The sequence below is a fragment of the Peromyscus eremicus genome, chromosome 6 (genome assembly GCF_949786415.1).
Source record: "Peromyscus eremicus chromosome 6, PerEre_H2_v1, whole genome shotgun sequence".
In the NCBI taxonomy this organism is placed as follows: Eukaryota; Metazoa; Chordata; class Mammalia; order Rodentia; family Cricetidae; genus Peromyscus; species Peromyscus eremicus.
Genome location: NC_081421.1, coordinates 15,118,706 through 15,133,108, shown reverse-complemented (window position 1 = coordinate 15,133,108; position 14,403 = coordinate 15,118,706). Strand labels below are relative to the sequence as shown.

At 43.2% G+C, this 14,403-nt stretch overlaps 1 protein-coding gene and 1 long non-coding RNA gene across 2 annotated transcripts in view; one reads left to right on the top strand and one right to left on the bottom strand.

The window, feature by feature from the left end:
* The window catches only part of LOC131912919 (conserved oligomeric Golgi complex subunit 6-like), a 49,233-nt gene that overhangs the window by 3,546 nt on the left and 31,284 nt on the right, over nucleotides 1-14,403 (bottom strand). The window contains 5 exon segments of the mRNA XM_059265216.1: nucleotides 6,514-6,593; nucleotides 9,002-9,055; nucleotides 10,369-10,476; nucleotides 13,733-13,900; nucleotides 14,215-14,346. Coding sequence (XP_059121199.1) covers nucleotides 6,514-6,593; nucleotides 9,002-9,055; nucleotides 10,369-10,476; nucleotides 13,733-13,900; nucleotides 14,215-14,346 — 542 coding nt within the window.
* LOC131912923 (uncharacterized) lies at nucleotides 1,944-10,503 on the top strand. Its single transcript, XR_009379749.1, has 2 exons — nucleotides 1,944-2,055; nucleotides 10,226-10,503. It is a non-coding gene; the product is annotated as an uncharacterized LOC131912923 (long non-coding RNA).

The following is a 14,403-nucleotide window of genomic DNA, read 5'->3' as shown; positions in this document are numbered from 1 at the left end:
GCTTGTCTTTTAAAAATGATATATTCATCTTAGTGTACGTACACACACACACACACACACACACACACACACACACACACACACACACACCACTGCACATGGAGGAAATGTAGTCCCTATATAAACCTGTTGGCTATTGCATGTTAGTGGTTACTTCTGTAGTACTCAAACAACTTTACCTCTATGTATTTTGAACTCTCTATTATCCCTCCTTTTTTATTTCGAGTAGAAACTACCCTGCAAGCTCACCCTTTATCTTGGAATGCCTATATAAGAGTCTGGTCTGTATACCATGTAAGTATCTGTCTGTCTGTGTACCATACTGTTTTTCTTCCTGCCTGGTGTCACATTATTTCACTAATTAGCAGTATCATGAAATAGTTTGAAATTATGAGAATCATTATAGTGACAAATTATTGGTGTCTAAAATGGAACAGCTTGAGGGAGTGTGTAGCTAAATCCAAAATGATCAGGAAATCACCTAAGGCCGGCTGTGTGCTTGGGTCCTCTTACAGGTGCGCCTCTCAGAAGTGCTGTGGAGTACTACTTCTAGCCTGGGCATGCACCTACCTGCACTTAGATGAATCACAGCCACGTTCACAGCTGATGGATGAAAAGCTACACTCAGAATGGTTTCTGTGGTATGATTTTCATAAGGATAAGAAGACTCTAAGCAGCAGACGGACTGGATGTCCATAGTGAGATAGTGTTCTCCAGACACAGCAGGGTCGCTAGCTGCTCCTATGAACTCATAGTGGCAAGGACTGTATGCATAGGTCCTGTACAAGGTCAAGCCAGCCAAGCCAGCATGGACAGCAGAGGAACACACTAAGCAAACTCCCAAGAACTACTGGCAATTGATGGCTGCTGGGGAAGGGAAAAAAAAAAAAAACCCAGACAGGCATGTATGAAATGCTCAATATTTAAAGATTATAAAAATGGAGGAAAATGTTATTTTAATAAAAGGTGTGGTCATTTATAAAGTTAGACCACTAACCACCTGGTGTCTCTGCTACCATGAAATCTTGGGATTAGTTTACTAAATGGTATTCTAATCCATTCAAGCTAATTTTCAAAAATCAGAAAACTCAGCTCTTGAGTGGATATAAAAATGAATATGTCACAATCCTAATTCATGTCAACACGGAAACTCCTAATGGTAAAGCTGGTCACAGAATACTTTGCTAAACCAGACAACACACACCCAGGATGGTGTGGCCTCAGGCCATTTATAGGTATTGAGAAGGAAGGCTCCAATAAAACAAGTTATGTCTAAGCAGGCTAATGTGCTATGGTACAAGGAAAATCATGACCTTTGGACTGCCTTTTTAAGCACCAGACTCTACCGCTTAACATAGCTACACAGTTTGAGACCTTTTAAGCTCCAAAGAGTAGAGTCAAGTAAAGGGTCACCTCCTCCACCAGTCTCTTTTGTGGGGCAGGGAGGCAGTCAGTATGACACCAAAAGATCAATCTAGTAACTCTCCAACGTGTCTCACAGTTAGAGAGCAGCTGGGCACACCATGGGTCACACAGCAAATAGGATAATTATGGAGCTAACTTACCATGAGAAAACGGAGGGACTGAGTCTTCACTTTACATTTTTACCCAAAGGCAGTGCCATTTGGTTCCCTGTACTTCAAAATGCTGAACTGAACATAAAATACTGTTTACCCAGTTACAAACATCAAAATTTCAAAACTCTTAATACAGATCACTATGGACACGCAGAGAAATCATTCTCATTAAAATATGCTCATGTAAATTGGTTGTATTTTAAGCAGTTATTTAAAGCACCAAGCTACCAAATGAATCGCTTGCTTCGAGAATCAGGGAGCTTGTTAATCAGCACTTAAGATTCTCGTTGCCTAACAACCTGGCCCAACTTCAGCATTACCAGAAATCTACTGTTCCTAAAAATAGCTTCTTTCCATGTTCAGGTTCTGCGATCACTAACATGAGCTTTCGTGAGGTGTAATTAAATGCACACCGGGAGAAAGGCTTCAACAGTGAAGAGCTGTGAAGACAAGAAATTGAGGAATCATACGAGTGTTGGTGTGTATAGCTTTTGTGTTGTTGGTTTTGTTGTGTGTTTTGAGAGAGGGTCTCTTATGCATCTCTGGCTGGTCTGGAACTTGTTATTTAGACCAGGCTAGCCTGAAGCCTGCAGAGATCTGGCTAGCCTGGCCTGTGTCACCACTCATGGCTCCGTAAGTGTTAACAAATGTCCTCCAGACTGTACTTCATGCTCTTCCGGTTTGCTGTCAGCCACATGCACCAGCACCCTTTATGAACCGACCCTATCATCACTAGCGTCTGCTTCTCATGCTAGCGCCTGGTCTAAGTGCACTTGTTGACACAGCTATTTCAGGTTATTGTGATGAGTGCTGCCATGGCCTGGCTTCCATCAGCCTTTTGATTGTCAACTGTCCTCTGCACGCAGGGTGGATGTATTATAGACAGCAGGCACCAGGCTACGCTTTTTCATTCGCTCGGAGGGTTTCCTTCCTGCCTTTCCTCTGGCGCGCACTGTCTTCCACCAGGCTGGACTTCCACCTGTTGTCTTCTCGTATGTCTCTTCCTGTTTCATTTGCATTTGTCTCCTTCTTTCCTTGTTTGCTTCAGAGGGTGCTGTAGGTCTCCTGTCTACCCTCACAGTACTGCACACCCCATGGATAATTCAGTAGCCTACATCAGCACAACACTACACTTCTATTTCCCTCTACATCAGTGGTTCTCAACCATGGGTCACAACCTCTTTGGGGACAAACAACCCTCACAGGGGTCGCCTAAGCCCACTGGAAAACACAGACATTTACATTATAATTTATTACAGGAGCAAAATTACAGTTAAGAAGTAGCCAGGAAATAATTTTATGGTTGGGGGTCACCAGAGCATGAGGAACTGAATTAAAAGGTCACAGCATTAGGAAGGTTGAGAACCACTGTTCTAAATGCTCCCTTAAATGGTCCACTCACTCACTTTCAGTCTTCATTACTCTGAGGTTATGTTCCTCAATATCCTTTTTCTTCATTCTGAAGAATTTATTATCTCTTATAGTGCAGTATGCTGGTGTTTATGCAGATGATAAGATGTATTAATTTTGCTAAGCTTTCAAGGTTTTTGTTTTGTTTTGTTTTTTGGTTTACTGGGGCTAGGAATTGAACCCAGGGTTGCAAGCACTGTAAGTAAGCTCTCTACCACTTTAGTTCAGCATGCTAAAAATGACACCCCATTGTCTTCTAGCTGTATTGTTTCCAACACAAAGTCAGCTCCTATGAACACTAACTCTTCCCGTTGGCTGCTCTAAGATGATTCTATTTATAACCGGCTTTTGATGATCTGACGACGGAACACCCTTGTTCAATGTCTCTGTTCGGGTTTCTGTAGCTTATTGGGTATGTGGATTCACATTTTGCATCACATCTGGAGAAAGTTCTTGCATTAATTTTTTTGTTCCAATAACATGACACTCCTCTCATGTATAACTGAATGTATACACATATATGTGTGTATGGGAGAGAGAGGTGGGGGGCCTCTTAATGCCACCTCCCATGTGCCTCCTTCCCTCTTTAGTCTGGCTAGTCTTTCCTTTAGGAAGGATGAATGCTTCATTTTACATACTGTACCTTTAAGTGTAAGGGCTGCACTCTCAGTTGGTAACATTTCTTTCCTTATTCTCTCAGTATATTGATGCTTTCCTTGAATCCCTGTACACATTTCCAATACCTGCTAATTCTATAAGCACTGTCTCTGGGTCTGTTTCTATTAATGGGTCTTTTTTCTCCTTTGGGTTCACACTTTCCTGCTCCTAAGCAGTCCTGGGTGTTCCTCCAACTCCGGATGCATGTCTTTAAGTGTGACACTTGCAGTCGTCCTTCAGAGTACTGAGTTCTAACTAGTCAGCCGAGGTTAAGATGAGCGTGGCATTTAATGAGAGTTTCAGGCAGCCCTGACTGCAGGACTCCATCAACCCACCTGTAACTTACTTTGAAGGTCTGGGCTTTCTGAGTTCTCTAGAACGTTGTCCAGGCTAAAGCTGCTTTCCAGCTTATAGGTTTCCAGAAGGTATTCTTTCACTCATGTTTCTTTTCCTTTTCTCAATTAAAAACTTGTTTTAGTTTTGTTTATACAGGTTATTTGTTTAGACAGATAATGAACACAAGTGCTAGTTATAAGAAAAACAGGTCCCACTTCCTTCAAATCAAAAAGAAAACAATTTTTTCACTGAGTCCAAGCTTTTACTTTTAATAAATATAAGAAAAAATGTAAGAAAGAAATTGACCCTAAAAAAATAGTCCTTCAATCATATACACTTTCCTGTGTGCTCATTTGGAAACATGTACACTCCCTCCACTTGTTAAGCTACTTATGGAACCCATTCTGACACTGACATAGTCATAACTGCGGCTTCTATGGTGCATGAGGTGACCACTGGAGTCTGGCATCGAAAAGAACAGCGGCTTTCTAATTTATCCAAAGGGTAAAAGGAAAAATTCCCTGAAACCACTTAATTTTTCTATTTCTCCACTTTCTAGACAGCTTTACTTCCTGGTCCCTTAAATCTGCTCAATATTTTCCTTTAACACTGAATATCCAATCAAAAAAATCTCCTTTGAAAGCCAAACCTTAAGATAAAAAAATGAGAGTGGAGCACTGTGCACATCTGAGTGGACTCAGAGCCTAGGGACAATCACAGCTCAGAACAGAGCACTAACAGGACAGGGCAGGTGTGAGAAGGAGGCTTCCCACTAACTCAGAACAGAGCACTAACGAGACAGGGCAGGTGTGAGAAGGAGGCTTCCCACTACAATTCTGGTGCATATCGAGCTTTTCCTCATGTCAAACCAAGTCACCTTGTCTACTCACTGCTGTAGCCCTGGCCACTCTGTCTGCTCATTAGTCACCTTGTCTGCTCACTGCTGTAGCCCTGGCCACTCTGTCTGCTCATTAGTCACCTTGTCTGCTCACTGCTGTAGCCCTGGCCACTCTGTCTGCTCATTAGTCACCTTGTCTGCTCACTGCTGTAGCCCTGGCCACTCTGTCTGCTCATTAGTCACCTTGTCTGCTCACTGCTGTAGCCCTGGCCACTCTGTCTGCTCATTAGTCACCTTGTCTGCTCACTGCTGTAGCCCTGGCCACTCTGTCTGCTCATTAGTCACCTTGTCTGCTCACTGCTGTAGCCCTGGCCACTCTGTCTGCTCATTAGTCACCTTGTCTGCTCACTGCTGTAGCCCTGGCTACTCTGTCTGCTCATTAGTCACCTTGTCTGCTCACTGCTGTAGCCCTGGCTACTCTGTCTGCTCACTGCTGTAGCCCTGGCCACTTTGTCTGCTCACTGCTGTAACCCTGGCTGCCTTGCTTACCTATTTCTGGAGCTCCAGCTTCAGAAAACAGACCAGCAATATGCTGACTTTGACACTGCATCTTTTGAGGAATTTGTAGTGTTTTCTTCAAGTTCAGGAGCTATTTTCTACATTCTTAATAAAAATGTTGCTCTTAATTTAAGTGACATTTCAGACTCACTTTCATAAATGATATATGGTTTAACCCCTAACCACTAGTCTGGTACAATGAAAGTACTTAATTCTTACCTGGTAGAATAGAAAGAAAAAGATGTAGATTTATTATTGCCTAATCTCCTACCTGTAGAGAAATTTTTGTGTTTTTCTTAAAACCAAGGATGCCAAGTTATAATAGAATAACTTGCTACTTGTAACTGTACTATTACAGTGTCTTAGGGTATGAGATGGGTCTAAAAAGTAGTTTCCTTGTCTTGAACACACTAGCAATGAACATGACGGCTTGACATACAATTTTTCACTTGGTCATGCTAAGAAAGCACACACACTCAGTAGAAAACTCAATATGGCAACATTTGAACTTTGAACTTTTCCCAGGTTGGTAAGATGCTTCCTTGTATGCTCTGATGTTGAGTAGAGAGCCATGCCCTGGCATCACAGTAGTGTGGACCCATGTGCCCTGGCAGCCACGCTAGTGTGGGCCCATGTGCATTCAGCTTTGAACTATGATGTTCAGGTCCATTAACTGAACTTTAACTTAAGATGAGTTTACCAGGATGGATGTATCCCCATTCTAAATCAAGGAGACATCTATAATATTTCATAGTTTTAGATCTACAGAAAACCAGTAAGAAGCAAAGTAGTCCATGAAAGAGTCATCCATACTGCAAAGAATGTGTGTCATAATCCATATTATCAACATTGCCTTGACTCGCTTAGAATAAAAAGGAATTTGGCATCATGTCTACGTAACTCCAATCACTAGCAAAATAAGCTATATATTAACGAGAGATTTTGGAGGAAAATACAGATAAGGAATAAGTATCGCCAAGGTTAATTCCTTGATGGTTCTAAGGCAGGAAAAACACCGAAAACTATTGCTCTTCAAAAGCAAATGTCTCAGTCTTAGAAATCACTTATTTTTAAGAAAAATATCTGATGTTTACAAAGTTATGAATCTCTCCCACCTCCTTCAGAGCAGACACTTACTTCACTGTGGCGCTGAGTAGGAAGTTCAGCTGCGGCATCAGCAGGTGGTCTGGGGCTGAGAGGTAGCGGTCAAACTGAGCCTGAGAGAAGAAAGGGACATGCAATGTACGGACTGGCTAAGAGCTATCAAACAGCCACTGTGGGGGAGGGCTAAAACTTCAGAAAGCCCCCCATTACAACTGTCTAGGGACTTGTGTTCAAATGAGCATTTCCTAAAACATTATAACTGAAACACCCTAAAACTGTCTGTATTAACTTACTTGGACCTAGGTTTGGAAAGGTTGGCAAGGCATAGTGGTTAGTCAGAGTTTACATGTCACTTTCATTTTGTGTGTGTGTATGTTATTGTGTGCACATGTGTTTGTGGGCGCCTGCGTACAAGAGGACAGAGGACAACTTTGGGCATTGCTCTTCAGGTACCATTCATCTTTTTTTTTCCCCTCCAAGACAATGTCTCTAATAGCCTGGAATTTGCCAAATGGGCGAGACTGGCTAGTGAGCCCCAAGGATCCTCCTGGCTCTCCCTCCTCCTCCTCCTCCTCCCAGCACTGGGGTTACAGGCATGCACCACCACACTTGGCTTTCAAGTGGGTTCCGGGAACCAAACTCAGGCTCTTACGCTTACGTAACAAGCACTTTACTGACCGAGTCAACCCCAACCTTAAAACTAACTTTCTAAGAAACTTGGGCCTTTTTAAGTGAATCTGAAATTCATTCACTGTCATTAGAAATTATAAACATGAAATTTTCTCTGAAATTCCAGTTTGCCAGTACAGTTTTCACTCGGTGTATATGCTACGACTGTTACTTCTACGTGGGGTCTCTTACCATGATGTAATGAACCCATCCATCTCACTTAGGACTCTGAACTCTGGACTGTCTTAGTAGCAACACTGCCAGTTCTGCTGTCTCTTCTGCATGGCTGTTATTTTTACAAGACTTTCATTACTTTGGGTCCTGATGGTCAATTTCAATTGTCTATGTGTCAGGACCTGGAATCACCTGGCCAGGAGTCGCAATGATGGACTATCTAATTAGGTTGGGCTGTGGCCATGCCTGTTAGAAATGCTCTTAATTGGGTTAATTGTGAGAAGACCCACACTGAGTCAGCGCAGTACCATTTCATGGGTAGGACGACACGAAGAGCAGAGAGGGAGCGGGACGTGTAGGCATTCACTGTTCTCTTCTGACTATGGACTGCAGTGGCCAGCGCTTCAAATCCCCATCAAGACAGACGGGACCTTTAACATTGTGAGTTAAAACAAACCCCCTTCCCTTGATTTTGTCAGAGTATCCTATCATAGCTATGGGAAAAGAAACTAAGGCAGTAATATGTAGGGCATCTCCACTCTCAGAATTATTCATCAGAGTCCATTCATTTTGTTATCTGAAGAGCTCAGGACAGAAGATAACTGCAGTAGGCCGGCCTCCAGGCTCTGGAAGCTGATTCCTAGATGAATCAGTTATAGCAACAGTCCTGCTGTGAAACTTGCAGAGGGGTCATCTTATAACTGACAGGGCTATGTGACTTACAAGTCATGCCATGGGGAGAAACGCACCGAACATATATGCATATCTGTGATACATGCACAGAACAAGCAGTACAGAAGAGCATGCTACCAAAGTGGTGCTCATACTGAAAGGAAGGAGTAAGTTTTGTGTGTGTGTTGTGTATGGGTGTGGATTGCTGTGTGCATGAGTGTATGTATGTGTGTTTGGAAGTATACACAAATGTATAAGTGTGTCAATGACTGAATGCATGAATTTGAGTCTTTATGTGTATGAGTGCACATGTGTGTATCAGTACATGCATGAGACTGTAAATGTTTGAGTGCATATGATTGTGAGTGTATGTATGAGTGTGAACTTGTCAGTGTGAATGTGCTTAAGTATGCATGTGTCTATGTGAATGTGTATCAATGAGGTTACATATGAGTATGTGTGTGTTCATGTGTGTGACTGTGTCTAGTATACATGTGAATGTGTGTTTGTACACGTTGTACAGTGCTGGGGACTGAACACAAGACTGCGTGCATGCCAGGAAAGCATTCTACTACTGTTACAACTGAAGCTGTTCACTTGAAAAGAAAGTATAAACTAAAGGTTTTGTGAATCTCATGCTGAAGAGTAATACACTATTCTAAAACAGGAATCCAGGATCAGTTAGCATCTCAGAAAAAAAATCCCAAGTTTAAACCAGGAATCATGACAACAAAAGTCTAATTCACAGCCTAACTTCACATCAGATTAGGAACCAAACTCTGAAAATGAAGAAATCCTACACTGCTCTACTGGTGACTTGAGCGAGGTCTGACGGAAGATTACAACAAATGGTAAATCCTGGTCAGAGCTGATAAGAGGAGTGGACGCACAGGAGCTACGGGGCCCATCAAGAGACAAACTGTCACCCAGGACATCATCACCACAGAACACCGCGGCCAGCAGCGCCTCAGGAAATCCAACTTGAAAGGCTTCATCATTCACTCACCATTGCTGCCTTCAGTGCCACAGAGTCCAGGCTGGGCAAACTGGCTAAAGAGCCCTATAAAAAGTTATGAAAATGGTCTATTAGAAGACTGCCCACGTTCAGGAAATCATGTACCTGCTTCCAAAGCAGCATGTTTTCTCTCAACTGCAGTAAGCGTAGGGCCATAAATGAGGAGCAAAACCACAAATTTATCAATAAGGGAATACCACTGCACATACAAGAAAATCAGGTGACACAGCACTTGGAGGATGCTGGTGAGGTGTGGAGGCCACAGTGGTTTAGGGAACAGAACTGTGAGGAACTGGTTCCCCGTCAGTTAGCTACAGCAACACAGAAGGGCAAAGGCTGTGAATTCTTTGCTTTTTAAGGCAGATTACTTTTTGGTTTGCTCCTCATTTTTTTTTAATTAACATTTTCCCCCTTTATTTTACATACTGACCAGTTTCCCCCTCCTCTCTCCACCCCCTCCCACTTCTATCTAACCCCCCTCCCCTTCCACTCCTCCTGTCTCCATTCAGAAAGGGGTAGGACCGAGCTCCTCCCCTTGTATAAAGACTGGGCAAGGTGATCCAGCATTGGGAACAGGTTCTCAAAAGCCAGCTCGGCACCAGGGACAAGTCCTGATTTCACTGCTAGGAGCCTTACAAACAGACTAAGCTACACAACTGTCACACATGCAGAGGGCCTAGGTTGGTCCCATGGAGGCTCCCTAACTGTTGGTCAGAGTCCATGTGTTCCCAGGAGCTCAGGTCAGATGTCTCTGTGGGTTCCTCCATCGTGACCTTGACCCCCTGGCTCATACAATGCCTGCTCTCTTTCTTCAGGAGGATTTCCAGCTGCTCCTCATTTATGGCCCTACTCTCACTGCAGTACACAGAAAACACTTTTCTTTGGAAGCAGCTACATGATTTTCTGAACTTGGGCAATCTTCTAATCTTACTTTGTGTTAGGTTTCCCGCCTCTCTAGGACCTATTACTATTGGGATTCTGTAAGATCATTTTAGCCCAGAACATTTCCCTTTACTGATCTGCTCAATTAGATGGAGGATAGTATTACCTGTGCAACAATCTATTTATTTGGCTGAAAATGAAATGGGACTTTAGAAAGTCATCAGTGTGAACATCTTGTACCCTTTATAATACTCATTTGTTTATTTATATCTTGTGATACTAATTTCTCAGATATTTTCATTACTTCTAACCGAGAATTATTTGCATTTTCAGGCACTCTCCTGACCCTATGGCAGACACTATGATTAGCCCTGTCTCAGCAGAGGACGTGAACATAGACAGCCAAGATGAAAATCTAGAGTCTGTCTCCAGAAGCCACCCCCGAGCTGCCCTTTGCCAGGGCAGGTGGTGCTCACCTGTTCAGGTTTATGCTGCTGTACAGTATTGTAAATGTAGCTCAAGCCAACACGAGTCAAAACGTAAGAGGCTTGCTCATTTATAAGAGTGTCCAAATGGGCTTCAATCTAAAATAAAATGCAGCAGGAAAAGCATCTCAGAAGAGAACCAACAGTGGCAGCAGTAAAAGCAGAGCATGCTGGAACCTCATCATGGCCTTGTCTTGGTGTGGCCCAGATTATGGGACCCAAGGCAGCCTCCACAACAGACTTTTCTTCCCTCTGAGAGAAATCCTCTTACTTAAAAAGTTACAACTAAAGAGGATTCCAGGACTGGCCACTAGCTAAGGTGTGGGAGCCCACAAAGGTTTCCTAGTGAGATCTGAGCTTGCTTTACACAGCAGGGCTGCATTAGGGGACGGCTGGACCACATGCAAGACCATCAGGTGTCTGGGATGGTCTGCACTTGGCTGTGCTGGGAGAGGTCTTTTGCTCCACCCCTTGGTATTCCTTTAAAAGCCCTTTAGTAGAGACAGACGGGGCTGGTGGGTTGAGACCCAGGCCCTCCCGAGGCTATCCTGTGTTTTCTGTCTGTCTCTATCCTTCTATCTATAAATTCCTCCTTTCTCCCTGCTCAAGAGCATCCTGGGGGCATAAGAGTGAGCTAGCCTCCCTCACTAGGGAATATGGGTTGCTTCTCAGCTATTTCAAAAGCAGAACTCAAACAAAAGTCACAACAACCATGTAAAATAAAATTACTCAGGGAATATATGGGCTTGAAGGCTACATTCTGAGCCTTCCCTACATTCCCTGGACAGCTCAATGTCTGAAGAACCCTGGTGGGAATTGGAGCTGCAGTTGAGGAATGGGGTGCCTGAAGGAAAGTACCCCAAAAAGAAGTTGCTCTTCCCATTTGCCAGGTCCCCCTTTCCCTTCCACACAACCAAGTGGCCCCAGTTTTACCCATTTATTTGCCAATGACACAGAGTCCCCGCCAGCTCTCATTTCTGTCAGCACATGAGAACCTGCCTAGTTCAAGTGACTCCAATACCTGTACTCCTAACACAAAGAAGCCTACTACATCCTTCTTTTTAATGAAAATACCCAAGGAAGTACAATTAAAAATTTGGGTGGTGGCGCACGCCTTTAATCCCAGCACTCGGGAGGCAGAGCCAGGCGGATCTCTGTGAGTTCGAGGCCAGCCTGGACTACCAAGTGAGTCCCAGGAAAGGCGCAAAGCTACACAGAGAAACCCTGTCTCAAAAAAAAAAAAAAAAAAAAAATCTTACTTCTTGGATTTACTGAAAACAAAATATTAATAAATAAAATTAATTTGTTCAAATATAAGCATTTAATGAAAGTGAAAAGAAACTAGTTAATGCCAACAACCACATTAGTCACCTGGAGGAAAAACAGAAGACAGAGAAAGTATCAAAGAAACAGGTAAAAGAGAGAGAATAAACTGGAGAACAGATCCATGACAGAAAATGAAACAAAAGATCTCCAGACTATAAGACAGTAAAACAGAGAGAAATGGTTAAAAAAAAAAAAAAATGAGTAAATGAAAGGTTTGACTCTTCAAACTGAAATGGCTCTCAAACATCTAAGATGGAAATAACAGGAAAAGAGAGACCCCCAAACATTCTGGGGAAATACCTGAACCCAAAGGAATATCCTTACAGGCTTCTAGGTGGAGAGGCTGCTCCAGACCGGAGCCGGAGACCTCCCTGCTGTTACCTGCAATGCTGGGGAAAGCTAACTGAGATGATGCCTGGGCACCCAGAACCCTACATCAGCCCATCGACATAAACTGTGTCTGAGAGTCTGTGTGGAGATCATGAAAGCTGAGGAGATCATGAGGCAGGAGGATGCAGTTGTGAGGAAGGTGGGACACAGACAGAGCAGTAAGACATGAAATAAGCAGGAGGGACTGAGGGGGAACGAAGCTAACTGGAGAGGGCGTAGGGGGGGCAATGGAGGAAGGGAAGGAAGACCACAGTGTAACATGTACTTATGAAGATGCTATCATGAAACCCATTATTTGTGGGCTAACCTAAAAACTTATTAAAAAGAAAACAAGCCTCTCCAAGGGGCATATAATAGAAGCATTTAGAGCTACCAATACAAATTCCAAGACAAATGACATCCAGGTAGATGAATCGGAGAGGTTCAGGGCTGTGCCTTTTTACAATAAACTCCAAAATTATTAAGACTTTATGATTATGGCCATTCTCAAATGTTTTTAAATGAATTAGAAACTAGAAAACTTGGATGTATCAAAAGCCGCGGCTCAAAAAAATATAAGGCAACAAATCGAATTTCACCGTACCCACTTCCAGTTGACACTGAGGCCTTTGCTTCAGCCCTGTTCCCTTGAACACTGCATCTACCAGTATACGGCAGTACCAGAACCCGAGGACTAGGTGTGGGAGGCCTGCTCCACCTTTTCCTGGGTTCTTGTGAGGAGGAGAGATGGGTAAGACACTTTTAGATAGAAAGATACTGGAGAGGAGAAAGACAGAAACACAGGATAGCTGCAAGAAGACCTGGGTCAATACCCAATGGCCTTTTCTGTTTATTCAAAAGGGCTTTTTATAACAATGCCAAGGGGTGGGGCAAAAGACCTCCCCCTCTCTAGATCAAAGCACACCGCACAGCCAAGTGCAAACACCTGGTAACCACGCCCATGGTCAAATCATCCCCTTATGCAGCCCTGCTGGGTGAAGCAAGCTCAGGTTCTGGGACCCTGAGTAAGTCTCACTAGGAAACCTCTGTGGGTCTCCAGTTAGGTACCTTATGAATGGTTTTGACTTAGCCATCATGCAGACTTATGAATGGCTTTGACTTAGCCATCATACAGACTTATGAATGGCTTTGACTTAGCCATCATACAGACTTCTAAGAGACACTAGCTGGCTTAGGAGAACAGTGACTGTTAAACCATAGCGTTCTGCCTAATACTGCTTTACACACAGATAAAGTGTGTCTGGCCTCTGTAACACAAACTATACCAGCTACACGGCCTGTGATATACTACAATATATTACATATACTACAATATACTACAATATACTACATAACACGACATCTGCACACAGCAATGAACACTCAAATGAATCAGAGCTTCCTCACACCATCCCACACTATGATCTGATCAAGTTCCTTAACCATTTCACATTCTAGCTTCTTTAAAGCTGAAAACCAAAATTGTGTGTGTGTGTGTGTGTGTGTGTGTGTGTGTGTGTGTGTGTGTGTACATCCTTCAGACAAACTGCCTTAAGGAATTCATGAAGTTAGGCCACCAACATTTGTCCAAAAACTAGTAACTTAAAGCTATCACGTTGAAAAAACAAAATCACCAAGACGCCACTTTCTAGCAAACTACCTGAAACTGAAGCATTTCCAGGCGCCTGTCCGTGAATTCAAACAGAGCCAGTGTTGTCTTCATCATGTACAGTGAGTTGACCATGAACGTGGCCATGTCAGCCGTGCCTCAATTGCTGGCTGAAACCGTACACATTTGGAGGAGAGGATCCAAGACACATGACAAAACCTGTAAATGAAAAGGAAATGAATTCTTATTTCTTAGTCAGGACATGGTCCTGGGTTTATAGCCTTTCAGAATTAATGCCAAACAAACTAGAAGACAGCCAGTTATGAGTACATGAAGGAAAGATTTAATAACAAAACTAGATAGCATAAAAATGGGCATCACTGAATTACCCTTTAAAATGAAGAACTGACTTACTATTGAAGAAAAAACAATTAGGGACTGTCAATGTCTATGGTCACATACGCCAACCTCTGACAAGTGTGTAATAGAGGAGGAGCAAGCCATCATCTACAAGCAATGCATCTACAAACTACCTGCACGAAGTCAGCCTGCCGAGCGTCCAAGGGCACAACTGAAGAATCGTGTGAGGCCAGAACCTCCCGCAGCAGAGTGAGTGTCTGATTCAGGGCAGAACTGGGTCCAAGGTCAGGTGGTGGGAGCTCAACCTGGACAAAACAACAGTTTACTTGCCGCCCATGTTTTCTTCAGAAGTTCAAACACAC